This window comes from Dipodomys spectabilis, unplaced genomic scaffold, assembly GCF_019054845.1.
Source record: "Dipodomys spectabilis isolate Male_0828 unplaced genomic scaffold, ASM1905484v1 ptg000480l, whole genome shotgun sequence".
In the NCBI taxonomy this organism is placed as follows: Eukaryota; Metazoa; Chordata; class Mammalia; order Rodentia; family Heteromyidae; genus Dipodomys; species Dipodomys spectabilis.
Window position 1 is genome coordinate 1,504,627 of NW_024871157.1, and position 26,303 is coordinate 1,530,929.

The following is a 26,303-nucleotide window of genomic DNA, read 5'->3' on the forward strand; positions in this document are numbered from 1 at the left end:
TCTTACTTCCAATTAACCATCAGAAAACCTGGGTGTGGCTTGAGTGGTGGAGCACTAACCTTGAGCAGAAAAAGCTCAGGGCCAGTGCCCAGGTCCTGAGTTCAAGCCCCAGTTCCAGCACATGTGCGCGCATGTGTGAGCGCACACCCACACAGAATGAAAGTAAAGAACTGAGAAAGAGAAACTTGTGACAGGAATGAGTCAGTGGAGAAAGAGGAAAAGTCCACAAAGTCTAGAAAATCCAAGGCAGAGATGCTGGGTTTCATACACGTTTCTTGCTTTTCAGCTGGGCACCGCTGGCTCACACTGTCATCCTAACTACTCAGGAGATCTGAGAATCGTGGTTCAAAGCCAGCCTGGGCAGGAAAGTCTGTGAGATTCTTATCTCTAGGGAACCATCAGAAAACCAGAAGTGGCTCTGTGGCTCAAGCGGTAGAGCAAGCTTGCTTTCCCCCCTGCGATCCATTCTCTGCCTGGCTAGTGTGGCATAGCATGGGGCTCCCGGCCCCAGGTTCCCCATCCCAGGGGAGCCCTGACCCCTCCCCCCCCCACTTACCCCACCTCTCAGGCTCAGATCCCCCTCCCCCCTCCCCCTCCGCACGCACGCGCCCAGGAATCTGCCAAAGGCCCCGGGCCATCGAGCCATCGCCGCGCCTCCAGTTTCTCCATGCCTGTGACTTGGGTGGCTTTTACCAACGCTGCTGCTACCTGCACGGTCCTGGAATTGGTGTTTACAAAGCACCCCATGGGGGCTGGGAAGGCAGCTCTGTGGTAGAGCGCTGGCCTCGCGTGCATGAGGCCCTGGGTTCGATTCCTCAGCATCACAGAAGCGGAAAAAGCCAAAAGTGGCGCTGTGGCTCAAGTGGTAGAGCGCTAGCCTTGAGCTGAACAGCTGAGGGACAGCACCCAGGCCCAGAGTTCAAGCCTCACAACCATGACCACCACCACCAACAAAAAATCACCCTATGCTGTCATGCGTGAAACCCACGCGGGGTCTGAGATCCGCTGACAAATGACAGGGGCGAGGAGGCATGGTGGGCTCAGCGGCCGGGCGGGGGCTCCGTGCAGGGGTGGAAGGCAGGTGTGCAGGGCAGAGGTGGAAGGCGGGGGGCTCCGTGCAGGGGTGGAAGGCGGGGGCTCCAGGCAGGGGTGGAAGGCGGGTGTGCAGGCGGTGTCAGGTTACTCTGCTTCTTGGTGCTTTCTTCTGCATTAAAAGGTAAAAAGCCACACGCGTGATGCCAAGGCCTGAGCTCAGATCTTCACCTACAGAACAAGAGCCACAGAGAACCAAAGCAGGAGCGCCGTCTGTGGGCAGCCTCCACGTGAAGATGAGACACTTTTAAGACCACGTAGAGACCTGAGCTCGCTGTGTAGCCAGGCTGGCCTCGCACGCGCCGGCCTCCGCCCCTGCTTCTTGAGTGCTGGGATTATGATCGTGTGCATGTGTGTACACCAGTCCTGGGACTTGAACTCAGGGCCTGGGTGCTGTCCTTGAGCTTTTCTTGCTCAAGGATAGCACTCAACCATGTAAGCCACAGTTCCACATCTGGCTTTTTGGTGGCTCATTGGAGATAAGAGTCTCACAGACTTTCCTGCCCAGGTTGGCTTTCAACTGTGATCCTCAGATCTCCGCCTCCCAAGGTGCAAGGATTATAGGCATGAGCCACTGGGTAGCACCACACATAACCAGAGATTATTCTTTTTTTGGGGTGGGGGATCCAGTCATGGGGCCTGAACTCTGGGCTTGGGCGCTGTCCCTCAGCTCTTCAGCTCAAGGCTAGCACTCTACCACTTGAACCACAGCACCACTTCCAGCCTTTTCTGCTTATGTGGTGCTGAGGAATTGAACCCAGGGCCTCATGCATGCAAGGCAAGCACTCTACCACTGAGCCACCTTCCCAGCCCCTGCAGTTGTTTTCTGTTGTTTTCTTGTCAGTTGTGGGGCTTGAACTCTGGATCTGGGCGCTGTCCCTCAAGTGCTATCAGCTCAAGGCTAGCGCTACCACTTGAGCCACAGCACCACTTGCGATTTTATCTGCTTCTGTGGTGCTGAGGAATCGAACCCAGGGCCTCATGTGTGCAAGGCAAGCGTGCTCCCACTGAGCCACCTGCTTGAGTTTTAAAATGGCCTTTGCAGTTTAGGCTCAGGTCTAGTGCCCAAGGAAGACAGAATCCACGCGTGGCAGGCCAGGACTGGGCGGCAGAGGTGAGGGAAGGCACTGCAGGGAACACAGGGCCACGAGACGGGGCATGGCTTTATCTAGAAAGTCACTGAAGGACCAAACGAGCAAGAGGCCTGGACCTGGGCCTCCGGGAGGCAGGCCGAGGTCGCGGGGCAGGCGCGGGGGCCCCCGTGGCGGGGTGAAGCATGGCGGTCTTTGAGCTGGTTTTCCGGGTGGTGGCTTGGCTTCCGCTCTGCTCAGTGGGAATGGCCTCCATGTCACCCATGAACGCCTAGAATTTGGACCTGGGGCCTGCAGCTCCAGTTTTACCAACTTGAGAACCGTGCAGGTGTGCGTTTATCCCCACAATGGTGTGATCTGACCCTGAGCAGGACCAATGGGTTCCCAAGAACAGAGCTCCCCCATCCAACCCTGGCTCCCCCAGCTCCCCACTCTTCAACCCCTCCAAACTTGTCTTCTCCAAATACTGCTCAGCATTTCATGGTAATATTGGGATTTGAACTCTAGGCCTCACGCTCACTCGGCTTACAGGCTCTGTTGGTGCTCTACCACTGGAGTCACACCTCCAGACCTGCTTTGTGCCGACTATTTTGGAGGTGAGACTAATGGACTTTTTTGCCTAAGGTGCTTTAAACCATAATTCTCCAGACCTCAGCCCTGAGCTGCTGCTCCTCCTCTTCCTCCTCCTCCACCCCACGCAGCCCAAGGCCACACAGCTGCACAGGGGTTTCAAAAAAATAGGATTTTATTGTTTTGGGTGCAAATATAGTTTGAATGCATTGTAGTGTTGACAGCTGGTGGAAGGCGCTCGGGCACCTCCGTCCCGGTGCAGCTGCGCCCTCGAGGGCCCGGGGTCCCCACGGCTGCAGATGAGCCGGTTCCTTCGTGGCCCGCCGCGAGTGGAGTGTGGGGGCCCCGGCAGAGCCCCTCAGGCCTTCTTAATCCCGCAGGATGTAAACTGTGGCACCGAGCGGCGCGCCGTGGGCTGCGGGGAGCGGGAGGGGAGCTGAGTAACTGGAGAGGAACTTTTTAAAAATAAAATTCCACACACACAAGTGTGCCCTTTGCACATGCGCGCGCACACACACGTCCACAGTCGCGGTGAAAGTTCCCTTTTCTGTGTGGAGGTGGTTTCCGCAGGCCCCGGGCTGCGCCGACGCTGAGTGGGCCTGGCACCGAATCGCTGCTCTCCCACCCCGCCCGCCCCCTCCGCCCCCTCCGCCCCGCCGCCCCCCGGCCCCGCATCCCGGACGCGGCGGCCTCCACGCTCTCCACGCACGGCGCGCTTCCCGAGCTCCCTGGGGGCGCGGCGTGGTGCAGGGGAAGCCCACATCCCCCGCGCAGCCCAGAGGGGACCCGAGTGGGGAGGGTGGCAGGACAGCCCAGGGCTGCCCGTCAGGCCCCGCGTGGCGTGCGGGCCGCCGAGCTGCAGGCAGCGGGGTGCGCGGCACGGTGCCGCCTGTCGTCCCCTCCGCTGGCACGGAAACCTCTGGGTGAACCTTGGGGGCGCGTCGGTCCCAAGCGCACAGGCTCAGGCCGGACCCCAGCCCCAACCCCCGGACCACTCTGTGGGAAACAGGAGACCCAGGCCTCGCTGGGCTCCACTGGCTCCAGCCTCCCCCACACCCAGGAGAAAACACCCACCCCGAGCCCACGCCACTCCCCTTGTGCGTGAAGAGCACTGGCCGCGGCTCTCCCGCGGCGGCCACCCCGCCCGCCACTCATAGCGAGAGCAAGCGCTGATGGCCCGGGAGATTTCACGGAAACAGCTGCAGCTGCCGAGCAGCCAGCCATGCGTTTATCTGCTCTGGTTGGCTTTTTTTTTTTCTTTCTCGGTTTAAGTCTTCAGAGGGGACAGGATGGGGGGAAGAGGCGCGTAAACAAGCCCAGGCTCGTGGTGGGGTTGAGTGCACACTGGAGGCTGCAGCTGGCCCAGGACACACGCCGAGCCCGGCCTCTGCGGACGGACACGTTCATCTGCCAAGATTCCAACACGACACAATTCCCAGCGCAGGACACAGCAGCGCCAGGCCGGGGCAGATGCAGCTGCGACCTTGCAGCCATGGCGACCGGGAGCACCAAAGAATGCACTGAAGTTAATCTCAGAAACAGACATGCGTGTAATAAAGTCAGCTAGGACACACACACTCCCGCTCGCTCTCACACTCACTCTCCTCCAGGCTCACACAACCTAATCGCCTTAAATATCCAAGGGAACAGAATGGAGAAAATTTCAGCAAGTGGGAGAGGTAGGCCACAAGAAGCAAGAGGCCGATTTCCCACCCGGTGGCGTGGAACACGCTCCAGCAAGGCGGGAGGAAGCTACAGACCGACCGGCCAGGAGCCCTGGCTGGCGGGCAGGCACAGGGCCGAGGCCTCACAGCAGCGAGCGTTTTCCTTTTCCTCTCCTCCCTCTGCCCTGGGGAGCTGACGCCTCTGAATCCAAGGACCTGCACGCCTGGGGCTCAACCCTCAGCCCGTAAACACATTGGGGGGCGGCTGAGGGTACTGCGAGCTCTCCCAGATGAGGCGGAGATGCAGGCGAGGGAGCAGGCGCGGGTCAGGGGCGCGCGCGGGTCAGGGGCGCACGCGGGGACGGCGGCATGGCCAGCCCGCGCCAGAGGCCCAAAGCCAAGAACGGGTGGAGGCCCCCAAGGAAGCAGATCCACGCGCTGTTTCCTCATCCCCAGCCACCTGGGGGCGCTGCAGGCCAGCAGGGAGGCAGCGCCAAGGCGGCTGCCCTGGCTGGGGGAGCAGGACCATCACTTCCTTCCGGGAGGGGGGTGCCCTGGCTGGGCTCCCTGAGTGCTGGACAGGGTCCTGCGGCGTGCAGGGGCAGCAGAAAAGAGCAAGGACGGAGTGGCCACACCCCGCCCCTCTGGTTCTTTCCAACACAATTCTCGGTGGACGGCGGCGCTGCGGGGCCTGACACACCCGGACACCACCTCCGCAGCGGACTTGCGTGGGTCTTCACCCCGCGCCAGCCCACCCACTCTTCTCCACACGATAGCCAGGACAGACTGAGCAGGTGACATCTTTGGTTGGAGGACTGTCCCCACTGAAGCTCAGGTCGGATGGCCAGGCCGGGTGCAGTGTGACCCTCCGGATGCTGGAAGGAAGGCGAAGCGTCCCCAGAGCACGTGGCCGTCAGTGCCGGGTGGAACTAAGGCACCAAAAAGGGCTTTGCGCCGCGGCGGCGGCTGTGCGTGCTGCGCTCCGTCTCTTCGTGGCCGCCACACCACTGCTCCGCGGTGCCCGTGTCTGTGCAGAAGACACGCCTCCGAGCAAAGGCTGGGTGCAGAAGGCCACGACGGAGTGTGCGGGGGTCAGTGGAGGACAAGTGGACAGGAGGAGAGACTGGTCTGTCTCACAGGCCCGGATGGCACCGGCTGCAGAGGCGGCTTCGTCTCCCCGTCCCGTCCACTCACTGACCAGAAAGGGATCTGGGCCGAGGCCCTGGCGGGGCTTCCCATGGAGGCTATTGCTGCAGGCAGGCCCCACGCCCACTCCAGACCTGAGCGTGGCCCCTCCCCGTCCCGGCCAGCCCGCAGCGTGGAGGGCAGCCGAGGCTGCGTCCGGAGAGGTAGGAAGGGGGCTCCAGGCATGTGGTGTGGCTAAGCCTGGGACTCGCCCGATCTCTTGCCGATGCGGGTGACGGCCCCCGACGCCTCCCCGGGCAGCTGGGCCGGGTCCGTGAGGATGGAGGTGGTGGTGCTCAGCTGCCGGAGGGTGCTCAGCACCACTGCGGAACAGGGTGGGCGCGGGTCACGGACATGTCACACGTGCCCAGGTGTGACTTCTGCCTCACACCCGCCCGCCCTCCCGGGGTGGAATGCGGCCCAGGGGTCTGCCAGAGGGCTTGCTCCATCCGTTTTATTTTTCATTCATTCATTCGTTTATTGTTTGGCCACAGTGCTACTTCCAGCTTTTTCTGCAAATGTGGTGTTGAGGAATCGAACCCGGCCTCCTGCATGCAAGGCAGGCGCTCTACCACTGAGCCACCTGCCCAGCCCCTGTTCCACTCATCTTAATATTAAACTCCTACAACTTTGGTCTATGTGAATAGTTTTGTTATAGGAATTTAACAAGAAAATGCCTGGCAAATAACTAGGCTCCGTAATGAGTGCCGCAGAGCCCCTTCTCCCCCGCCCCCTTCCCAGGCTCCGCCTCCCCCGAGGACGAGTGTCCGCACTCACTTGGCCTGAGAACGGGCAGGGAGCAATGCTGGTCCAGCCAGGCCAGCGCCGTCTGGTGCAGCTCCTCCAGGCTGCTGGTGGACACCATGCCCTCAAAGGACTCAAACAGCGGCTTGATGATGCTGCTGAACTGCGGTGTGCCTGCGTTAAGGAAAGGCGCGTGCAGAGCCCCGAGCCCCACCCGCGGCAAAGCCCACCACCACCTCTAGGCAGCTGTGCGAATCTAAGTTTCTTTTCTTTTTTTTTTTGGTCGGTCAAGGGGCTTGAACTCTAGGCTTGGGCGCTGTCCCTCAGCTCTTCAGCTCAAGGCGAGTGCACTACCCCTTGAGCCACAGCACCACTTCTGGTTTTCTAGTGGTTTATTGGAGATAAGCGTCTCACAGCCTTTGCTGGCCTTTGCTGCCCAGGCTGGCTTTGAACCACGATCCTCAGATCTCAGCCTCCAGAGTAACTAGGATTACAGGCGTGAACTCAGTAGTGTGTGTCTTGCCTTCCTGCACTGCAGCCAGGTGCATCATGCCCACTGTGGGTGTGGGTTGGAGGAGTTGGGGACTGAGCGCTGCGGGTGTGGGTTGGAGTTGGGGACTGAGCGCTGCGGGTGTGGGTTGGAGTTGGGGACTGAGTGCTGCGGGTGTGGGTTGGAGTTGGGGACTGAGCGCTGCGGGTGTGGGTGTGGGTTGGAGTTGGGGACTGAGCGCTGCGGGTGTGGGTGTGGGTTGGAGTTGGGGACTGAGCGCTGCGGGTGTGGGTTGGAGTTGGGGACTGAGTGCTGCGGGTGTGGGTTGGAGTTGGGGACTGAGTGCTGTGGGTGTGGGTGTGGGTTGGAGGAGTTGGGGACTGAGCGCTGTGGGTGTGGGTTGGAGGAGTTGGGGACTGAGCGCTGCGGGTGTGGGTTGGAGTTGGGGACTGAGTGCTGCGGGTGTGGGTTGGAGTTGGGGACTGAGTGCTGTGGGTGTGGGTGTGGGTTGGAGGAGTTGGGGACTGAGCGCTGCGGGTGTGGGTTGGAGGAGTTGGGGACTGAGCGCTGCGGGTGTGGGTGTGGGTTGGAGTTGGGGACTGAGCGCTGCGGGTGTGGGTGTGGGTTGGAGTTGGGGACTGAGTGCTGTGGGTGTGGGTGTGGGTTGGAGTTGGGGACTGAGCGCTGCGGGTGTGGGTTGGAGGAGTTGGGGACTGAGCGCTGCGGGTGTGGGTTGGAGTTGGGGACTGAGTGCTGCGGGTGTGGGTTGGAGTTGGGGACTGAGTGCTGTGGGTGTGGGTTGGAGGAGTTGGGGACTGAGCGCTGTGGGTGTGGGTTGGAGGAGTTGGGGACTGAGTGCTGCGGGTGTGGGTTGGAGTTGGGGACTGAGTGCTGCGGGTGTGGGTTGGAGTTGGGGACTGAGTGCTGCGGGTGTGGGTTGGAGTTGGGGACTGAGTGCTGCGGGTGTGGGTGTGGGTTGGAGGAGTTGGGGACTGAGTGCTGCGGGTGTGGGTTGGAGTTGGGGACTGAGTGCTGCGGGTGTGGGTTGGAGTTGGGGACTGAGTGCTGCGGGTGTGGGTGTGGGTTGGAGGAGTTGGGGACTGAGTGCTGCGGGTGTGGGTTGGAGGAGTTGGGGACTGAGCGCTGCGGGTGTGGGTTGGAGGAGACTGGGTATCCCTCCTTCCCATCCCACTGCTCTGCAGGCGGCCCCAATGTCACGTTGGTCTCAAGGATCTAGAACACACAGTCTGCCACAGCCCCCTAGCCTTCCTACAAGGCCCCCTGGAATGTGTCACCTAGCAGCACCCCCTACCCCGCCCCAAGTCCTGTCTCGCAGCGATTGAACCCACAACAACCACTGTCTGCTATTTCTTTTTGCCTGGGGCGGGGGGGGGGGGGGGGGGGAGGGAGATCCAAGGCCCAAAGATACAATCCAGAACTTCCAATTCTGCAGGGTCCGGCTCTTCACATACTCATCGAACATGTCTCTCATGTGATCAAACTGGCGCCGGGCCACTGGGACTCCCGTGGCGGGGAGAAGCTGCTGGCAGGAGCTAAAACAAGAGGAATGTGGCACTGGAGGCAGCCAGTGGGAGGACCCTGGGGCACTGGGCAGGTCTGGGCTGCTGCAGGGAGAGCGGGAGGGGGATGAGCAGGGGAAGTGCTCAACAGCAACAAGGCCACCCACAGCGCCCTGCCTGCAGCGGGCAGAGCCCGGGCCTCACATGATGGCGGCGTTGAGCTCCTCGATCTCCTCCCGCAGCCGGCGGGCCTCCTCCTGCATTTGGCTCCGCTCCTGCTGCAGCTTGGTGATGTACTCCACCGTCTTCTGCAGCATGGTGGCGCGGGTGGTCTGCAGGGACAGGTGCATCAGAGGGGGCCACACACGGGGGACAGAACAGCCCACCCCCCCCTCGGGCCTCACCAGCTTGGAGTTATTGGCAATCAGAGTGTTGAGGGTGTTGAAGCCCATCTTGATGTTGAAGCGCCTCTTCTGTTCGGCGGAGATGTGCTTCATCTGCAGGGAGCCACGTGACCGGGACACAGGCCAGGACTCAATGCCTGCCTCATCCCACGTCCCAGCCCAGCCCACGCCGCAAGGCTACACTGGAGACAGGCCAGGGATGGGACAGCGCGGGGGGGCACCACCCAGCACTCTGGGGTCCATCTCATTTCTCTCCAACCCAGAGCTCCCAGGACCAACTCCCCCCTCTAGCTAGTGCTGGGCAGCTGCAGCCCGGCCGTGCAGGCCGTGCGAACTGTCACTCCTGAGACTCACAGCGCCATAGCCCGCCCAGAGCTCCCGGACAGGCCCCTCATCACAGCGGCTGCTTGGGGGACAGGGCCATGGCTGGAGCGGCGCAGCCCAGCTCAACACCGGCCAGCTGGCAGCTCTCCTTTCCCGATGAGCTTGGCGGGAATCGTGGTCAAGGAGAGATGCATCGTACCTTTAGTGCAGCCATATTTTTGGGGTCAGTAGATTTCCCTGAGCAGTTCTGGGGAGACTGAGGACTGGGGCTTTGTTCTGAAGCACACGGAGAGGCCTGCCCTGAGTTTGGGCAATCTTGACCTGAGAAAAAAACACTCTCTCTAAGGGAACTCACCGAACGAGCCACCAGGCCAGGCCACCCCACCCCGGTCCTCATAGAACAAGGGAACCCCAGAAAGTCCTCGGATGTTGGAAGCCTGTTGGAGCTCCATGACTACCCAGAGGGAGAAGCTGGAAAACTCCTGTCTACATCCCAAATGCGCGTTCCTCTGCCACGCCAGGCTGCGGAGGGCAAGCTGGACACAAGCAGAAAGCTGGCGCGGGCCCCCACGGGGAGCTGTCCGCGCAGAGGTGGGACCGCGGCCCAGTCGGCTACAACCCCACGAGCCAAGGCACTAGTCCTTACCCCGGTGCTCACTGGGATCTCGTTTCTTTCTTTCCATTCCGGCTACATATGTGGTTTCATATACTTTGTTACCCATTCCTGTAAATGTTCAATCAGAAGCCCACCAACCACTGCCCTTTGGCCCACGCTGCGTGATGCCCTGTGCCTCCAGCAGGCTGATGGTCCTGCAGGCTCCGCCTCCATCCGGGGCCCCAGGCTGGGCACCTTCCCAGCCCTTGCGGGGCCCGGCCTTCCCTCCCGGGCCCACCTGCCTGCTTGGAGCGGACACTCACTGGGACCTGCAGCGGGGGTCTGGGGGCTATCCGTGTGCGGCGGGGCCTGCTCGCCCTTCACCCCCGAGTCCTGTGCGGTGCCTGCGGAGAAGAGGCGCGAGCCGGGAGCGGGGCGGCTGCTTGTGCTGTGGCTGAGGTCTGTCACAAGGATGCTGCTGTGGAAGTCGGCGACGCCAGGGGCCTGTGGGGACACAGGAGGAGGTCACCGGGCACTAGTGCACCGCAGGGCAGGGGAGGACCCTCGGCTGGGAGGGGTGGGGGGTGGGGGGGAGGGGAACAAGGCCACCTGGGCATGTTCAGGCCCCTCCTCACCCTGGTGATGGTGGCGGGCGCGATGACCACGCTGGACTGGGACACCGTGGAGGCCAGCATCCCCTCCCTCTTCAGAGGGCCTGATGTCATGATCACCGCTTGCGGCTGCCCTGAAAAGGCAGCTGCCAGGAGGAGAAGTGAGGGCGAGGGCCTGGGCCTGCCTGCAGAGGCCTGGCCCGTGAGGGTCAGCCGCGCCGCAGAGCCCCACAGCACAGGCCTCTGCTGTCAGGGCGCCCGAGCGCCCGATGCACTCTGTGGCTCCGCTTTGAGAGGGGCGTTCTGGACACTGGGAAGACATGCCCAAAACCACTTTTTTTTTTTTTAAAGTTAGTATGAGAAATGGCTATTTGGCAAGAATCATAGACGTTTTTGAATTTTAAAACATACATCCTACTTTATATCCTACGGAAATGAGAAACATGTTTCTAGTTACTGTTAGCCAAATTATTTGACATCATAGTTTGGTAATCTATTAAGAGAACAAGGAAAAAAATTTTTTTTTTTTTTTGGTCAACTGTGGGGCTTGAACTCTGGGCCTGGGCGCTGTCCCTCAGCTCTTCAGCTCAAGACTAGCATTCTACCATTTGAGCCACACCACCACTTCCGGCTTTTTCTGCTTATGTGGTACTCTGACTGGAACCCAGGGTCTCATGCATGCAAGGCAAGCGCTCTACCACTGAGCCATCCTCCCAGGCTCATGGAGTTTGAACTGTGGGCCTTGAGCTCTTTAGCTCTACCACTCCAGCCACAGCACCACTTCCTCCACTTCCAATTTTCTGGTAATTAATTGGAGAGATAGGACTCTCATGGACTTTCCTGCAGGCTGGCTTTGAACCGTGATCCTCAGATCTCAGCTTCCTGAGCAGCTAGGATTACAGGCGTGAGCCACCACTGCATGGTGAAAAGCGACTTGTTTTTAAACTGTGTTTTGGACTGCACATGGCCGCCCAGCTGAGCGGGGATGGTGCTGGGAGTCTTTGGGTCGGGGTCGCCCCCGCCTCCCACAGGCATCAACTCACCTGGAGTGAGGTGAGCATTCTTCAACACCAAGGACACAGGCTCGGGTTTGTGAGCAGGCACTATTTTAGGGGGCTGCTTAGGCCTCCCTCCAGTCAAAGATACAGGCTTGGGATGAACGAAGGTTAAAAGAGGTTGAGGGGACCCGGCGGCGGGTGGCTGGGAGGCGGGGGACAGTGCCAGGCCGCAGGGAGAGGGCGCGGGGAGCGGGCGGCAGGGAGCGAGCACGAGGCCCTGGGTCTGGCTGAAGGAGGTGGCAGAGGCGTCGTGGGTCAGGGTGGCAGAGGCCGTGTACGTGATGACAGGTGGGGTTCTGCTGACCCCAACAAACTTCTGTGGCTGCAGGAAGGCGGGCGTGGCCGGGGGGGTTAGGGTAGCGGCAGGAGGCGGGGCCAGGGGCAGTGTGGGGGGCGCAGGGGCCGGGCTGGGGGGCAGTAAGGGCATGGTGAAGACGGGGAGGAAGGGCTGCGGGACGCTGAGTGGCGGCGGCTCGGAAGACCCAAAATCTGTGGACTGGATGAAGGGGTCCTGGGTCTGGGCAGCAGGTTCGCAGCTCCGCTCATCTGTGGCGTCCAGGGACGGGGCGGCGGAGGGGCCGATGAGACTGTCAGGAAGGTTGACGGTGGGCAGAGTAGTGGCTGACAGGATGCTCCCCTAAGAAGAGACGCTGGGGTCAGGGGTCAGTGCCGAACCAGGCAACTCGCATTCACTGTCTGCACCACAGGCCACAAATCCCCACTGTGAATGCAGGAGCAGCGACAGAGCGACAGGCGCCCCGCCCCCACGCCTGTCGCTGCCACCGCTGCCCCGCCAGCGCTAGCATCCATTTGAGACTGAAGGACTATACGGAGCTCAGGAAGACCGCACGGCTCCACACAGGTGGCCAGCAGCCTGGAGATATCTGGTTTCTAGAGTCCACTAAAGCTCCCCACAGTCCCTGCCATCTTCTGTTATAGCAGAAGCAGCCTGGATCGCAGCTGCTCAGGAAGTTCCTCCAGAATGGCTTCAGGTATCAGCCTCCGGTCAGCCAGCTCGTCCTACGTGGAAAGGCCACCCGGAATCAACCTGCAGATCTCACACTACAGAAGAAACTCTTCCCAAGCCAGGTGGGAGAGGAAGGTGCCGGGTTACTGGTGGCTAAGCTGATCCGGGCACCAGTCCCAGACCTTCCCCTGCGGGCAGAGAACCAGGCCGTGCGCACCTGGCTCTGCAGTGCTAGCATCTGTAACCAAGTCTGGCTGCTCAGAAGAAAAAGAAGCATACCAAACTGCTGCTTTCAAAGAAGGCCGACCGAGGTGTTCGCGCCTCATCACGCACTCGGCTCTGGGCCTGGCTACACCTGGCATGTGGCTGTCACTACCGTGACTAGGGCTGCGAAGTTGCCTGACAGCCCTGTGCCTGCTGCCCTTTCCCCAGCTTCCTCTACCTGAGCAGGTGGGCTGTTGGGGTCAGGTGCAGGTGTCGAGGGCGGGGCGGGCAACGTGGCACCAAAAATGGAGCGGCTAGAAGAGAAGAGGTCTGCAAAAAAAAAAAAACAAGAAAAAAAAACTATGGAGAGTGATAAGCTCCATGAGCTCACCATGCCTGGAACTAAGATCCAGACAAAGGGAGAGCGAAGCCCCCTCCCCAGGCGCTGTCATGGCCCATGGGTTCCGGTAGAGACGGCTTTTTCCATAGAAAGACCCCTGCTAGCTCAGAAACACTGCAGGCAGGCTGAACTCTGACAAGGGCAGAGCGGCCTTTGCTGGACGGTGGCTGTGTTCTAGCGCCCTCTGCTGCTCAGAGCGAGAGCGGCTCCGGACGATGAGACTGCCACCTTCCTTCCAGAGGGAACATGCCTTCAAGAATTTCCCAGCCCTAGCCAGGCACCAGTGGCTCAAGTCTGTAATCCTAGCTACTCAGGAGGCTGAGATCTGAGGATCAGGGTTCAAAGCCAGCCCAGCAGGGAAGTCTGTGAAACTCTTATCTCCAATAAATCATTAGAAAACCAGAAGTGGCGCTGTAGCTAGCTCAAGCGGTAGAGCACTGGCCTTGGGATGAAAAGCACAGGGACAGCGCCCAGGCCCAGGGTTCAAGCCCCACAACCGACCAAGAAAAAAAAAAAAGTATTTCCCAGGCTTGGCTGTTACCACAAAAAATTTTTTTTAAAAATTCTAAGTCTTCCCGCAACCTGTTCTAACTGTCCTCTCTCTGAGAGGGAAGCCCCAACCTGCTCTGGGCCGGGCAGGGGAAAAGCGGGTGCCATGCGGCCCCTGCCCCATGCTCACCCTGGAACGGCTCAAAGGTGTCCATGAAGTCCAGGTTGGGCTGCAGGGGGATGAGTCCCGGCTGGATCATGTCTGCATTCCCCAAGTGCGCTGCAAGAAGAACCAGACAGGAGACCGGGCGGGGGCGAGTGAACGCGGCCTGCGCACATTCTGGTCTTCCAAGACTTGTGGGCAGCTGGGGGGATTTCTGCATTCTTAGTGGAAGGTCTGCCCCTGGGTGGCAGCCGACTCCACCCTCCTCGCAGCAACGTCTCCACCCAGTACCTGTGTTACCTAGGCAACTGGCACACCTGAAGAGGTCACATCTGCATCCGCTGAGGTCACACCTTTCTCTGCCCATGCCCTAGAGAAGGCCTAGCCCAGGCCCAGAAGCTCTTTCCCAGGCCTTTCCCAGCCGCAGAGGGCCATCTGGGCCTGGTGCCAGCCTGAACGATGAATAAACCTACCCCTTACCTGAATACCACGTGCGTGGTGTGGTTCTTACTTGGCTACCTCTTTTTAAAAACCTAACATAAATGGTGCCGTTGAAACCCGGGAAGGGCTTAAAGTCAGGATAGGTGGGATTCCTCTCCCTTTTCTTTTTTCCCTTTTTTGCTCTGAGGAATACCACAGTTCTGACAGCCTTTTGCGAACCCGTCTGTCTGCTGCGGGCACAGCGCATCGATACCATTGCTGCCTTCACATCCATGTCCACACCGCTTCTCTACTCTGGTGAGTGAAACTACTCTCTACGGCTCTCTGTTGCTCAGTCTCTGTCCAGACGTGGCGCCACGCCAGAGAGCTCCTGCGGCCTTTAGCCGAAAGGCCGGTCACCTCTGAAGCTGAGGACGCTTGGTTTGGGGGGCTTGGCCATTTCTCTCTAGAGGGCTCTGAGGGAAGTCGGGACGCCACTTCTGCCTGGTCAGCTCTCCTTCACTCACCACACTGACTCTCCTACACATTTAATGGGGTGCTGCGAATCACGCCCGAGCGGTGAAACCCCTTTGAAATGCCTCATGCGCTCCCTGGAAAGCCAGAGCGCCTCATTTTTATGCCATTCTCAGATGTAGACAGTTTTTGCCGCTGCAATGGTAAATGGTCAGAAGCCTGTTTGCTTTCAGACTCTCTTTGCTCGCTCTCTGTCAATCATGTCCAACTTTCCCTCTCTCTCCCTTTCTCTTTTCTACAACATTTCGGCTTGTGCCCTGAAGAGTGTGACGCAGGCTGGGTCCCGGGGACCCCCTTCTAGGTTCCCTCTCAAAGGCTAGCCATTCTAGGTTTGAAAATTGTCCGAGTTTCCATTTGTTTAGGTTTTCTTTGTGTTTTTTTCAGAAATTCGCCGTCTTGGCCACATGGTGGGTTACGGATTGGGTCTCATCTGACTCTTAACCTTCCACCAAGCTTACTACTCCACCTATTTCTGTGGCCTCCCGTGCGAGGCCCCCTCTGCAGCCTTTACTGCGAGGCCCCCTCCCCTGTGGGACCCCTCCTCTGCCTTTGTAGTGGGGATGGAAGCTGAAGCTCCATGTGTGCTAGGACGCTCACTGTCAAAATCTTTAGCTCTGTCTAGCACTGACCATGTGGCTGATGCGCCATCTTGGCATCATGGGAGTTCAGCTGCTATTTTGTCACAACTCAATTTCGTGCCAACCTCAACTTGATTCTGTGTGCATACCTATACATCTATGTCTGTGTCTGTGTAAACTTGTTATCTGGCATTGTAATCAAGTTATTTGGCTTAAATTATCTGATATTCCTGAAGTTTGTTCCGTTTGGGGAGGTAGTTCAGTGCCAGCCAGTCTACATGCAGTCCAGATCCAGTCTCTTCCAACCTGGAAGACAGGCCTTGCTCCTGCCTAGTCCATCCTGACTACCTCCACCATGATAAAAGTAGACTGGAGTTTTGCTTGGCTCTGCCACATGCAGCTGATTTCCTGGTAAAAGATTGCTTTGGATTTGTAAAAGCTAAGGCTCTTTCTGTAACTTAAGCACTGTTAGGGTTACCAGAAAGAAATCAATACTATATCTGTGCTAAAATTCTCATCACATTTAACAAGTTTTGTTATTTCAGAATATTTGTTGGTCAATTCTTGATAAGAACCAGGTAAGCTCTACTTATTCTACTTGGTCTCCTTGTTGTTTTAATTGGAAATAATAAAGGGCTTTTGTGGCAAAGATTGCAGTTCAAAGCCAGCCCAACTACCTGCAAAGAGCTAGGCTGGAAGCATGGCTCAAGACTTATCTCGAACCAGCAAACACTGCAAGTGGTTCAGTGCTAGCCTTGAGCAGAAGTGCTCAGGGATAGTACCCAGGTCTTGAGTTCAAACCTTGAATACCAACTGGGACAAGCCATCCCAGCAACTAGCACCTAGACTCAGCCAGTCTGGGGAACGAGGGACTATGGAGAGGAGTAAGAGGAGATGATGTCACATCAGCCACTTTGTGCCTGCCCTTTCAAAATTAACCAGAGCTGGGAGGTCAATAGAAGAAGCTTGCCCATCTAATGTCTATACCTGTCTACCTATTAACTAGACAGGAATTTACATTCTTGCCTTTGTTACCTGACTTCTCCTCTACCTTGTCACCAGATAGGGACACTTCTACCAACGTTTGTCAGCCCCAAGTCCTTCCTCTTGGCATTTATTTGCTCTCTAGTATTTTTTTCCAGCCCCTCAATGCCTCATGAGACTCCTCCAGACTTCATCTAAGGACTCACGCCACCAAAGGACGGCTGCTGCTCACTGCCTTCTCTGGGAGGGACCAAATTCCAGCCTTTTACCCCTACTGTCGATGCCCCTCGTCAGCAGGAGTAGCCAGGAGTAGCCCTATTGTCAGCAGGATAGCCCTATTTCATAATTATTAAAAGGCTGGAATAGAAGGCCGCTCCTGGATGGCGAGCAGACTCCACCCCCTCGCAGCAAAGTCTCCACTCAGTACCTGCGTTACCTAAGCAACTGGCACACCTGGAAGAGGTCACATCTGAATCTGATGCGGCCACACCTTTCTCTGCCCATACCCTAGATAAGGCCTAGCCCAGGCCCAGACGCCCTCTTTCTCAGGCCTTTCCCAGCCGCATGGAGGGCCAACATGGCCTGGTACCAGCCAGAACGACGACTAAACCTACCCCTTACCTGAACACCACGTGCGTAGTATGATTCTTACTCGGCAACCTCTTTTTAAAGACCTAACACTTAGGGGTTCAGGTCCTTCTCTGCTCTCAGAAGGCAGGAAGGAAGCTTCCATCGGGACGTGGCGCCTGACAGCGGGGCCTGGCCTGGAAGCTGAGGGTAGCTCATGCAGACTTCAGCCCTGGCTCCACAGGCTCTTCCCCAGGGCTAAGTGAGGACTCAAAGCTTCTGGAATGATTCCTCAGCATCGCATGTCCTGCAACCCAGGCCTAGGCCCTGGCCCATGCCTCACGCTAAGGGAGTGTCAGCATGAAGCTAGCTCGCACCAGACCCTGCACCGTCGTCTCACAGTAGTACCAAGGAACCACAGCTGCCCTGATACAGCCAACTTTTCGTGTGCGTCGTCTGTGTCTCCACGCTGCCCCTCCCCCCACCCCAGCCCAGTGTAAGACAGGAAGATCCTCTCCTCTCCCGGCCTAGAGAGACAAGTCCTGTGCAGCTCAGAGATGGCTCAGCCCTCAGGAGCGTGACAGGGAAGGAGGCGGGGCCTGCGAGTTACCGATTTCCCGTGGATTGGGCCAGGCCACCGGCTGGTGTGAAGACAGCGTGGAGAAGAGGGTGTCACTGAATTCTGACATGAGCATGTCTGTGTCCAGAAGCGGGTCCTCCTCCATGGGGACTGGGGTCTTCCAGCCATCCCCGCGTTTGTGCCAGTACAGCACGTCATCATCCTGCCACCCAGAGGAGCGAGTGTCAAAGAGCAGCACCAGGGGCGGAGACTCGGATGGCAGCGTGCGTGCGCGTGCGCGCGCGCACACACACACACACACACACACACACACATGCACGCACACACATGCACACGTGACACATCCATGCCAGGAGGGAGCTGGTGCCAACTCTGCCTCTGGAGTTGTGTCCGCCCCTCCGTGGCCTGTCACGGCAGGGCCCCGGGCTCCCTCACCTGGGCCAGGCTGGAGAGGTCCTCATCCTTGTGCTGCTGTAGCTGTGGGCGAGGAAGCAGGCCGAGGCGGTCACGAAGGGCTCTGGGAAGCGAGGGCCCGGCCTCGCTCGCCTCCCTGCACACACGGACCCCCTGGAAGAACCTAGGCCCAACATAGCCAGGAAGCAGCTGGGGAGATGGACCCGGGACGTGGGGTCAGAGGACATTCTCATCCAGGGTCGAGGTAAAAAAGAGGCCTGTTCACAGATGGGAAGACTGAACCCGGTCCCAGCTTTTCCTCACAATGCCCCAGGCCGCGTGGGACAGCTGTGGGCGGGGCCTTGGCCAGCGTCTGGATGTGGCCTCTTCTTCCTCTCTAGGGATCACCAGTCATACCCTTTTTCCTTTTTCTTTTTGCTGGTCCTGGGGCTTGAACTCAGGGCCTGGGCGCTGTCCCTGAGCTTCTTTTGCTCAAGGCTAGCACTCTTCCACATGAGCCACAGCGCCACTTCCAGCTTTCATACCCTTTTCTTGAAGTAGGTTCTCCACTTGTGGTACTCCAAGATCACGATCTCAATGCGGCTTTTCCAGTACTTGCCCTCGGTGGTGATGGCCTGGAAGCGGGAATGGACAGGTGTCTTGGATGACCAGCCAAACTCCACCCGCGAACACAGAACCGCAGGATACTCGAAGCGGCCTCGGACGACCGAGCTGCTCAGGATACCCCGCCCCCCCAACTCCCTTCTCTTCTGGGCTCTAATCAGCCCTCTCGTGTTTTCAAGACTCAGGACATTCAAGGGAGGCTCTGTACCCCAGGTCCTGAGGCTCCACACCGGGGCCCAGGGTCAGTTGGAGGAAGCACAGGCAGGGGAGGAGGGAGGGAGCTGCTGCTCCCTGTGTGATGAAGGCTAAGGAAACAGGCAGCCCGCGAGTGCTCCCCTGAGGGAGCCTCTGCCATGTCTGAATGAAAACAAACAAGAAGCCGGGCGCTGGTGCTCCCGCCTGCCACCCTAGCTACTCAGGAGGATGAGATCTGAGGATCGCAGTTCAAAGCCAGCCCGGGGAAGGGAAGTCTGTGAGACTCTTATCTCCAATAAACCACTAGAAAACCAGAAGTGGTGCTGTGGCTCAAGAACACTTGTCTTGAGCTGAAGAGCTGAGGGACAGCACCCGGCCCAGAGTTCAAGCCCCACGACAAAAAAAAAAAAAAGAACAGGAGATGACAGTTCAGCCAGAGCACGGTGTTCTCTCCCCCAGAGCATCGAATCCCCCCACCTTGTCACCCATGAAGAACCCCTTCCCCAGCAGCCCTCGGGATGCATGACGCAGCACTACCCCGCCTCCAGACCTTAGGTCTCAAGCCACCTGCAACCACTTGGTCATGAGTCTGAAATAATAAAAGATATAACAAATAAACAAATAGGATTACAAAACTGGACACTAGGAGACATCCTGTCTGTAATCCTGCTACTTGAGAGGCTGAGATGAGGAGGATCCCAGTTCGAGGCCAGCCCAGGCAGGAGTCGGTGAGAATCCCTATCATTGGAAGAAGCTGGGCCTGCTAGTGAGTGCCTGTCATCCCAGCTCTGACAGGAAGTGAAAACTAGAGGACTGTAGTCCAGGCATGTGCATGGGAAAGAAGCAAGACCCAATCTTGTAAGTTCAAGGCCAGCCTGGGCTATATAACAAGACCCTTCTCCATTAAAAAAAAAAAAAAAAAAAAAAATCAGGGGCTGGGAAGGTAGCTCAGTGGTAGAGCGCTTGCCTTGCATGCCTGAGGCCCTGGGTTCGATTCCTCAGCACCACATAAGCAAAAAGAAAAAAAGCGGGAAGTGGCGCTGTGGCTCAAGTGGTAGAGCGCTAGCCTTGAGCTGAAGAGCTGAGGGACAATGCCGAGGCCCAGAATTCAGGCACCACGACTGGCAAAAAAAAAAAAAATTAAAAAAAAATAATAAAATACTACCAAGCAGCCAGGTGTGGAGGCAAACAGCTGTGAACCCAGCCCTAGGGAGGCAGGGGCAGGAGGATCTCAAGTCGTGAGGCCAGCCTAAGCACACAGGAAGACCTTGTCACAAAAAAACTCCCTGTCAAAAAGAATAAACACAGAAAACAAAACAAAACAGGGCTGCAAGATTACCACCAGACTGAATAATATTCACAATTCCAGAAAACATCACACTTCCAGAACTCTTTTTTTTAACGTTAAGTTTTTTTCGGGCTGGGAATGTGGCTTAGTGCTTGCCTAGCATGCATGAAGTCCTGGGTTCAATTCCTCAATACCACATACACAGAAAAGGCCAAAAATGGCACTGTGGTTCAAGTGGTAAGGCTCAGGGACAGTGTCCAGGCCCTGAGTTCAAACCCCAGGACTGCTTGCTTGTTTTCATCCTAACAGTAAGACATGCTTAGGTAAAACTAAAACAAGGCAGAAGTCAGGCTAAGCTAACCTGGGCTTTTAAAGCAAGAGCCTACCTCAACAATAACCAACACAATGGCCAGGCACTGATGGCTCACGCCTGTAATCCTAGCTACCCAGGAGAGTGAGATCTGAGGATCATGGTTCAAAGCCAGCCTAGGCAAGAAAGTCCTGGGCCTACTGAGCGCTGTCCCTGAGCTTCTTTTGCTCAAGTCTGGTGCCTGACCACTTGAGCCACAGCGCCACTTCCAGCTTTTTCTGTGTATGTGGTACTGAGGCATCGGACCCAGCGCTTCATGCATGCTAGGCCAGTACTCTACCATTGAGCCACCTTCCCAGTCCTCTGTGAGACTCTTATCTCCAATGAACCACCAGAAAAACAGAAGTGGCTCTGTGGCTCAAGTGGTCGACAAAACACACACACACACACACACACACACACACACACACACACACACACACACACACAGGGTGGAGTGTCTGTCTCATATAGCAGAACACCTGTGTAGCAAGCACAAGGCCCTGCAATATAGACCACCGAAATAAACAGAGTAAGTGGTGAAGTTATTGTACAACTGGCTTTTGAAAACATTACTCTTTCAGGAATGGGATATGACTCAGTGATAGAACACTTGCCTAGCCTGTGAGAGACTCCAGCTCCATCCCTAAACCAGAAAGAAAGAAAGGAAGAAAGAAAGAAAGAAAGAAAGAAGGAAGGAAGGAAGGAAGGAGAGAGAGAGAAAAAGGGGGGCGGGAGAGGGAGAAAGGGGGAGGGAGAGAAGGAGGGAGAGAGGAGAAAGAGAAAGAGAAGGAAAGAAAGAAGGAAGAAAGGAAGGAAGAGTGAGAGAGGAAGGGAAGGGAAAGGAAGGGGAGAGAAAGGAAAGGAACAGAATTCTAGCTTCCTGGGAGGCTGAGATCAGTGGGATTGTGGTTCCAGGCCAGCCTGGGCAAAAAGCAAGATCCTATCGCAAAAATAACCAGAGCAAATAGGGCTGAAGATGCCATGAGGAAAGTACCTACCTAACATGCTCACAGCCCTGTGTTCAAGTCCAAGCATCCCCAAACAAGTAAGATTTATGCATGCATAAACACAGAAAAGCAAACCAACAGATAAGAATGTTCTCTTTCCTCAACCTCTTTTCATCCCCTTGCTACGGTCTTACTGCTTAGTGAGGAGTCAGCCATCCAGAAGAAATAGGGATTTTAAAGGAAGTCGGGGGCAAGTCCCCAGCGGGACAGCCTGCAGAGGGGCCTCTGCACCATGGGGGGGGGGGAGGGGGTGGAAGTCAAGGTCAATCCAACTTTCCCAGCATGCCTCCATCACCTCCCAGGTACCTCTGGCCGGCGGTGCTCGTCCACGTCGACAGAACTGTCTAGCGGGGTGACGAAGTGGCACACCGGATTCTTGCGCTTCTCCAAATCTGGACAGAGGGACGTGGGACATCACTGCACCAAGCCCCGCCCGTCCACCCACGTGCTTCCCCTCATGCAGCACCTTCGGGAGAGTTTTTCCCTTCTACTTCCCCGGGAGAGCTGGAGGCTTCCGAGAAATAAAGTTTCTGACAATGATGTGTGAGCAAGAGTCTGCTCTTCAAGAGGCGCCATCGGGCCCAGCCAGCTCAGCTCCCGAACAAGCCTGGGTCCCCCACTGGGGACAGGAGGATATGCATCTTCCCAGATCTATGCTCTGACTTCCCGTGTCGCCTCTCCCCTGCGCCTCTCCAGCTCCCCTGAGAGTAGCCTCCTCCGGACCAGCCTGCTACTGAGCACCCTCCACCATGAGATCGCTCTACACTGGTCTCTCTTGACTAGCTAGCTGTGCCTGGGGCTTGGCTTGGTTTTCTCAACTCCACACACTACCTGAGAGACTTCTACTGAAAAGGCAAGGTGCCAAGAGCAGGCTCTGCCCCCTGGGGGCTCAGGCCTGGGTGAGCTCCCACCCCACAGCAGCAGAGGTCCTGCAGCCAGGCTGACTCCCAGGGTGGCGATGCACGTACACTGCATGTACCACGCCCGCCAGATGGCGTTGTTGAGCCGAATCTTGTCTCTCCATTGAAGCTTCAGACCCTTGAAATTCTTCCACTTTGGAGACACCAACTTCCCACTGAAGACAAAACACAGGGAGGAGACTCAGTCATTTCTTGGAAAATGAAATACAATGTAAAGGTTTGGCTAGAGCTAGGTGCTGTGGCTCACACCTGTAATCTTAGTTACTCAGGAGGCTGAGATCTGAGGCTCACGGTTCAAAGCCAGCCCAGGCAGGAAAAACCTGTGAGACTCTTGTCTCCAATAAACGACTAGAAAACCGAAAGTGGCGCTGTGGCTCAAGTGGTAGAGCACTCGCCTTGAGCTGAAGAACGCAGGGACGGCGCCCAAACCCAGAGTTCATGACAGACAGTCAGACAGACAGACAGACAGACACACACACACACACACACACACACAGAGAAATGGGTAATGGTTAAGACAATGGTTGTGGTGACAGACAGACAGATAGACACACACACACACACACACAGAGAAATGGGTAATGGTTAAGATGATGGTTGTGGTGATTCTGGAGAATTACAGGTGTGGTAGAAATAAGTTTTCACTGTTTGCCATTTTGGAGTGTTTAACATAGGAATTTATTATGTTTCAAAATAAACAAGGAAAAACTCCAAGTACCGTCCAAGACCTTACAGGTTTTCAAGTTAATTGGGGAAGGTAATTAGCCCCACAAACAGATACAAACTTGTGAGTGAGTGAATCCTGTGCAGACCCAGCAAGGCAGGTGAGGGTAATTAAGTGCTGCCGTTAATGAGTGAGAGGAGAGGTAATGTTCAGCGTCCACTCTCCTCTAGGATTTCAATTCTTTTTCTTCAAACAGCTGTTTCTGTGGGCTTGTCCTGGACCTGGGCCTGGTCCCACAGCTGCTACAGCCAAAACTAGCAGGCCGCAGCAGGACAAGGGTTCACGGAGAACTGGGGCAGGAGCAGCCACCGCAGCACAGGGCAGGAGGAGAGCCACGTGTGCGCAGGAATCGCCCTGGCGCTCTGCGGCCACCTGCCAAGTGGAGGAGCCAGCGGCTGAGGCGGCCAGGGAGGCTTCTGCAGGCCCGGCCTCGCTCCTGTGCTCCAAGCTCCTCCTCCTCCGGTGCGGGCCTGGAGTCTTTTTTATTTTGACCTCCACAGGAAGTGCTGTGAAGCAGCAGCGCAGGAGGCACCGCACCCCAGTCCCAGGCCTCACCTATCACAGGTGAGCCAGGGCAAGAGGAGAAGGGCACCGGAAGTGGCGCTGTGGCTCAAAGTGGTACAGCACTCGCTTTGAGCAAAGAAGCTCGGGACAGCGCCCAGGCCCTGAGTTCAAGCCCCATAACTGACAAAAAAGAAAAGAAAGCCAAGGGAGAGCAGAAGGCCTTAAGCTCAAAATTTGTATGGTCATATTTTAAAAAAAAAAAAGAAAGAAAGAAAGGAAAGAAACATAATTAGAATAGCATGGAATGAGATTAGAGAAAATAAAGAAATCTGAAGCTGTTTGCTTTTCTGTATCTGTGTAACATCATCATCATCATCATCATCATCATCATCATCATCATCATTATTATGTCGGTCAGGAGGCCTGAACTCTGGGTCTGGGCGCTGTCCCTCAGCTCTTCAGCTCAAGACTAGTGCTCTACCACTTGAGCCACAGCGCCACTTCCGGCTTTTTTCTTTTTGCTTATGTGGTGCTGAGGAATGGAACCCAGGGCCTCATGCATGCAAGGCAAGCGCTCTACCACTGAGCCACCTTCCCAGCCCCTGTGTAACATTTTAAAAGAAACTCTTAGAAAGTGAAGTCAGCAAAGCAAAAGCAGATCCTCCAGTGAAGCTGTCCACATTTTACGGTACTAATACAGCCCTGCCCCGCTGATAAGGCCCCGGACACAGGAGAGTTTTCCCAGCACTCAGTACTGTGAGTGTACAACTCCACCAAAGAATACTTCCCTAGCACCTTCTCCGGTGTCTAGAGGCAGCTCAAAACCCAGATAAGACTTTGCATAAAGAATGAAAGCCTCCCTGCGATCGCAGGGCGGGAACATATAGACAGAGAGAGGAAGGGGATCTACAGACAGTTCCCAGCCAGAGCCGACGCGGAGGTGAGGCCTGGGGAAAACAGCTGCCCGAGCTGCCACAGAAATAGTCCTACTTGCCGATGTTCCTGCGTTCCTATGAAGCCAGGCAAGAAACGACGGTGTCAGCATCGCCATCATTAGTCATTCTGGAGGCCCTGCCAACTCCATAACCTACTTAAAAGCCAGGGAACCTGAAGCTGGCTGATGCGTCTCAAAGGATAAGGTAACACTCTTCAGCTCGTCAAGACCTAGAAATAGGCTTCCATGGCTTTTCCCTTTTTGGATGCGCAAGAATTCAGTTCTCCTGGTCCAGATTCCTTTCCAGTCCCACGAGCCAGAAGTGCACCTTCACAGAGAGACTCTAACAGACACAAATGAGAGGCACCCACAGTGTGCGCCTGTGGCGGGGTTACACCAGCGCCACTAAGGAGAGCGGAAGAAGGGCCTGCCGCTCGCTCCACACCACACAGCCAGGAAGGTGATGCACCCCAGAGACAGGTCACGCCTTGTATGGACTTCCGCACACCAAATTCTAAAATAAAACTTGTCCTCCCTTGGGCTGGGAAGGTGGCTCAGTGGTAGAGCGCTCGCCTAGCATGCATGAAGCCCTGGGTTCCATTCCTCAGCACCACATACACAGAAAAAGCTGGAAGTGGCGCTGTGGCTCAAGCGGTAGAGCGCTAGCCTTGAGCAAAAGCAGCTCAGGGACAGTGCCCAGGCCCTGAGTTCAACCCCCAGGACTGGGGGGAAAAATTGTCCTCCCTTCTCCATAGATGACTTCCTGAGTGTGCTCCTGAATACCAGCTTCCATTCTCTACTTCATTTTCCTTTTTATCAAACTTAAAAACAACAGTGGAAGATAAGGTGAAGTTTCAGTCATATTTTAACTTTGGTATATTGGTACTTTTAATCTGAGCTCTACCACTTGAGCCACAGCTCCACTTTTGGTTTTGGGGGGTTAATTGGAGATAAGAGTCTCACAGACTTTCCTGCCCAGGCTGGTTTGAATCTCAGATCACAATCCCAGCCTCCTGAGTAGCTGGGATTACAGGCATGAGCCACCAGCACTAGTGCTTTTAATCTTAACAGTTAATGCGAATGCATGAAGAGGAGTGTTTTTTATTACTTGCATTAGAGGACAAGCACATGTCAAAAACCAAAAGTGGCACTTTGGCTCAAGTGGTGGAGCATTAGCCTTGAGCACAAAGAGGTTCAGGGATAGTGCCCAAACCCTGAGTTCAAGCTCCACAACAAAATTAAGATCAAGCCAGGCACCAGTGGCTCCTGGTAGCTCATGCCTATGATATAATCCTAGCTACTCAGGAGGCTAAGATCTGAGGACTGTGATTCAAAGCCAGCCTAGGCAGAAAAGTTCATGAGACTCTTATCTCCAATTAACCATCAAAAAGTCATAAATGGAGCTGTGGTTCAAGTGGTAGTGTGCTATCCTTGAGCACAAAAGCTCAGGGACAGCACCCAGGCTCTGAGTTCAAGTCTCAGGACTGGTACAAAAAGCAAAATTCATGTCAAGGTAATTAAAGACCAGCCTCAGGCTGGAAAGGTGGCTCAGTGGTAGAGTGCTTGCCTTGCATGCATGAGGTGCTAGGTTCAATTCCTCAGCACCACATAAGCAGAAAAAGCCGGAAATGGCGCTGTGGCTCAAGTGGTAGAGCACTAGCCTTGAGCTAAGGAGCTGAGGGACAGCGCCCAGGCCCCGAGTTCAAGCCCCAGGACTGGCACAAAAGTCAAAGTCAACCATTTAACAGATTTCTTGACAGCGTGAGTTTCAGCATCTCACGGAGTTGAAGGACCTGTTGGGCTCTCTGGGGAAGAGGAAGGAGGAGAGCTGGCTCCTCAGAATTACTGAACTGTGGCCACCGGCGAAAAGGGAAGAGTGTCATAGTGCTCCGGGCTGCAGCCCTGCAGCTGGGGAAAACAGCTGGCCTTTCTGAACTTCATTTTCTTTCTTGTCAGTTGTGGAGCTTGAACTCAGGGCCTAGGCGATGTCCCTGAGCTTTTTCTCTCAAGACTAGCATGTACCACTTTGAGCCACAGTGTCACTTCCAGTTTTCTGGTGGTTAGTTGGAGATAAGAGTCTCATGGACTTTCCTGCCTGGGCTGGCTTCCAACTGCGATCTTCAGCTCT

At 56.4% G+C, this 26,303-nt stretch overlaps 1 protein-coding gene across 1 annotated transcript in view; it reads right to left on the reverse strand.

Annotated features, from left to right (window-relative positions):
• Positions 1-4,279: 4,279 nt before the first annotated feature.
• The window catches only part of LOC122098487 (MLX interacting protein), a 35,127-nt gene continuing 13,103 nt past the window's right edge, over positions 4,280-26,303 (reverse strand). The window contains exons 2-17 of the mRNA XM_042668930.1: positions 22,062-22,168; positions 21,400-21,485; positions 18,173-18,262; positions 17,670-17,711; positions 17,265-17,436; positions 13,599-13,688; positions 12,758-12,849; positions 11,334-11,985; positions 10,315-10,436; positions 10,003-10,183; positions 9,284-9,405; positions 8,761-8,853; positions 8,561-8,688; positions 8,266-8,389; positions 6,380-6,509; positions 4,280-5,925 (exon numbers count right to left, since the gene is read on the reverse strand). Of these exons, the coding sequence (XP_042524864.1) occupies positions 5,798-5,925; positions 6,380-6,509; positions 8,266-8,389; positions 8,561-8,688; positions 8,761-8,853; positions 9,284-9,405; positions 10,003-10,183; positions 10,315-10,436; positions 11,334-11,985; positions 12,758-12,849; positions 13,599-13,688; positions 17,265-17,436; positions 17,670-17,711; positions 18,173-18,262; positions 21,400-21,485; positions 22,062-22,168 (2,359 nt within the window). The 3' untranslated portion in view covers positions 4,280-5,797. The remainder of the gene's footprint in view (positions 5,926-6,379; positions 6,510-8,265; positions 8,390-8,560; positions 8,689-8,760; positions 8,854-9,283; positions 9,406-10,002; positions 10,184-10,314; positions 10,437-11,333; positions 11,986-12,757; positions 12,850-13,598; positions 13,689-17,264; positions 17,437-17,669; positions 17,712-18,172; positions 18,263-21,399; positions 21,486-22,061; positions 22,169-26,303) is intronic.